The sequence below is a fragment of the Micromys minutus genome, assembly GCF_963924665.1.
Source record: "Micromys minutus genome assembly, chromosome: 6".
Classification (NCBI taxonomy): Eukaryota; Metazoa; Chordata; class Mammalia; order Rodentia; family Muridae; genus Micromys; species Micromys minutus.
In genome coordinates this window covers 22,856,196-22,859,798 of record NC_137975.1, presented here as the reverse complement: position 1 = coordinate 22,859,798, position 3,603 = coordinate 22,856,196, and the positions used below count along the sequence as shown (strand labels likewise).

At 47.3% G+C, this 3,603-nt stretch overlaps 1 protein-coding gene across 1 annotated transcript; it reads left to right on the top strand.

The window, feature by feature from the left end:
- Nucleotides 1-343: 343 nt before the first annotated feature.
- IL24 (interleukin 24) lies at nt 344-3,603 on the top strand (the record flags this gene model as incomplete). The annotated part of the gene is made up of 5 exons (XM_080918146.1): nt 344-508; nt 1,229-1,291; nt 2,067-2,225; nt 2,633-2,707; nt 3,520-3,603. 5 exons carry the CDS (start codon nt 344-346, stop codon nt 3,601-3,603), a joined length of 546 nt encoding a protein of 181 aa, XP_080774272.1.

The following is a 3,603-nucleotide window of genomic DNA, read 5'->3' as shown; positions in this document are numbered from 1 at the left end:
AGCTGAGCTGAACCGACCTTTCACAAAATACCCACCCCAAACCACGTCAACCAGCAATCCACACATTCGTGGGTTTGTTCAAGAGGGCAGAGATCTAGTAACCTAGTCCTCTCTCAAAGGTCCTACCACCACCTACCTCAGTGGAAGAAGGGAATCTAAACATGAGTTTTGATGAAGACATTCAACCACAGTGTTTCTCCAGCCTTGGGCATTTCATTTGCGTACTCCTAAAAGTGGCCTGTACCTTGGAACATTCTGGGTGTGTGTGTGAGGTTCTGAGTCAGAGGTTGACTTCAGGGCCTTCCTTTTTTCAGCAGGAGCACAGGCCCTTTCTTCAACACAGATGATCTCCAGACTACGGATTCTCCCCTGTCTGAGCCTAATCCTTCTTGTTTGGAACCAAGTACCAGGGCTTCAGGGTCAAGAGTTCCGATTTGGACCCTGCCAAGTGACTGGGGTGGTTCTCTCAGAACTGCGGGATGCCTTCCAAACTGTGAAGAACACTGTGGTGAGTCCTGGCTTACCCTAAGCCCTTTCATGCCGGCTCCTTTTCTAGGGGAGGGTATCTTTTCAGGATTGTGGCTCCCTTTCCAGCTTGCTTAATCAATCTCATACATAAGAACCCTGTTGAGTTCAGGAGGCTCAATAAGTCCCATGTTACATACAAGGAAACTGAGGCTCAGTCATCCGTGGCCGGCCTCCAGGAAAGGTAGCAGAGCCCAAGGGAGGAAAAGAGTCCTGGGGTGGTTTAGCTTCATCCTGGGTGAGCTCTGGCTCTCAGATCAAGGACCAGGACCAGAGGCAGTGCTGTTGAGAATCCTCTGAGAGCAAGAGGCAGCTCCCAACTGAAGCTACTCTGCCTCATCTACTTCCTGTGTGGACTGTGGAGATGAGCCCTACTCTTCATAGCTCTTAAAGCTGAAAGGTTTATTTTCTTGTGTCACGTATGACCAAAGGAAGCACAGGTCTCTTCTCAAGTCTGTGTCAGGGTCTAAGAACCCTGGGGTGCCCTGTTCCCCTTTGGAATGAGTAATAGTTTTCTTTGACCAGACTGTACCCTTTCCCCAGGACCTAGCTCATATGTCCCATCCTGTGTCCTCCCCTGGTTTCTCCAGGCTCTATAGTCTCACTGATGGGATGGAGTTTGACATTGGGGACAGTGTATCAGTAAGACTGGGTTCTATAAAGATCCCTAACCTGGAGAAATCTTTTCTTTCTGTTCCCAAAGCAAACTCAGGACAACATCACAAGCATCCGGCTGTTGAAACCACAGGTTCTGCAGAATGTCTCGGTAATCAGACTGAAAGGGGATAGATCTCCAAGAGGGGCTAGTGGGAGTCCTTCCCTTCTGCTCTTATATGATCCTACACAGGACAGAGCTGGGCATGAGGCAAGGTGGTCTCTGTTTGGGGTTATTTCTCTGTGGGTATGGGGGGGGTTGGAAATTGAAGTCTATAAATATCATTTTTTACTGAGTCTGATGCTTGCCAGCCATCTTTCTTTCACCTGTGGAAACAGTGAGCATTTCCCGAAGCGAGCCTGCCTTTCACCTCCATCCTTTTCTCTCACGGGTTACTATCTTCTTACCATCTGTCTAGACAGTCTGCGAGCATGAACAGACTGATCCCTTCCAGGGTGCCAAGTTTCAGGAGCAGAAAGAGCCAGGCAGCGCTTGCTGTGTTCAAGTGTAATAGGCTTCTTACTCTTCTCCTTCCAGTAAATTGTCTCCTAACTCAACCAAAGTTCAAATGCTTTTCAGGATCCATCATGTTAGTGAGGCCATTTGGTAGAGAAGAAAGAGACTCTCACCCGGGTGGTGAGCCAGGAGTTCTGAGAGCCAGGCTAGTTGGCTGAGTTACCTTGGGTGGGTAACTTCTTTCTAGAGTTTGGGTTCCTGCTGTGACTCACAAGTCACTCCCCGAGACTCCTTCTATCTCTTCAAATCTATCTGGTACCGCCATCATTTCCAAGGAGACCCTGTCCTGTTCATTTTGCCTTGGGTGGTCAATGAGTTTTCTCTTTAGGGCCAGAATTGCAAAGGCCTCAGTGGGTTGCTTCTTCCCCAGGATGCTGAGAGCTGTTACCTCGCCCACAGCCTGCTGAAGTTCTACTTGAACACTGTTTTCAAAAACTACCACAGAAAAATAGCCAAAGTCAAGGTCTTGAAGTCATTCTCGACTCTGGCCAACAACTTTCTAATCATCATGTCAAAACTGCAGTCTACTGTGAGTAGGTCATGGGTGGAGGTTGGGGAGTATGGTGCTTGAGAGTCTGCCCTCCATTTATCTAGTCCTGGCTTCTTTTCCCAACAAAGTCCTGGGAAAAGGTTATATAGCTTTAGGTCTGTGTCGACCCTGGTCAGATAGGGAACCTTTGCACAGTTCTCAACTTCTCTGGGCTTCAGTTTTGTCATCTATAAAATGGGGGCATTTCTACCTGTAGAGGTCATCATGAGGAAAGATAACAGTCCTGACTGACATGCTGGGGTTCTGGCTTGCTTGAGAGTGTAGGACTCCGATCAGTCCTTCAGGATCTGAGACCCCTTCCCCGTATCACCAGGAAGAGCAAGAGAGGCTAACCTCCACCCCGATCTAACTTTAGGAATATGTATATTGTTTTCTCTGGTTAGCAGAAGGACAATGCCATGCTTCCCATCGGTGAGCGTGCACACCAGCGGTTTTTGCTGTTCCACAGAGCATTCAGACAGGTAAGGCCAAGAGATGGGAGTCCACCTACCCAACAGCAGCAGACTAGCTTGAACTGTCACAGAGAAGTACCCTAGAGACCTAATGCAGAACCGACTGTAGGTGCCTCCTTTGGGCTTGTCCCAGACCTACCTGGCTTGGGTGGATGATACAATAGCATCTGCTTTGTATAAATCAATGTAGCCTTTTTTTCCTGTTAGTTTTCGAGTGGAAATTCTATTCTATTTCCTTACAGGATAGTTTTACAATTGAAGAATTTCCCTAAGAGAAAGTTTTACAGGTCCCTGATGTCAGAATTGAGAAAGAAGGTTGGAAATTCACCTTCAAACAGATCTGCAACATTTCTACAGTATTCACGTGGTCTCGTTTATGCAAAAGATATAGAAAAATGTATTAAATCTCTTTAAATTAACCCACCAGAGGAAACCCAAACTTCAACTCCAGTACCCTCACCCACAAAGAAAACATTCCTGACTTTGAGCACTTGGCAGAGGAACAGATACAGTCTACAAACACATGGTGGGGTATAAGCTTGGGCTCATGTCAGCTCAGTGAGAACACCACACCTTTCCTGGGTTGCAACCAGTGTTCTTACGTTCTAGGTACAGCGTTCTTCTCCCTTTCTCTACTACTCAGTAGCCTCTTTGTCCTCATCCTGGAAACAAATTCACAAAGCTGAGGTCCAAGTGATGGGTAGGTCCACTTCTCAGAGGCGATTTGGTTAATCCAAAGTCAGCTCTATGTCAGACAAGCCAGGGTAAAAGAAAACTGTTCTCATTAACATTTCTGACCCCCAACTTTCCGTTTGCTGCAGCTGGACAGAGACGTGGCTTTGGTGAAAGCCTTTGGGGAAGTGGACATTCTCCTGAACTGGATGCAGGCCTTCTACCATCTCTGA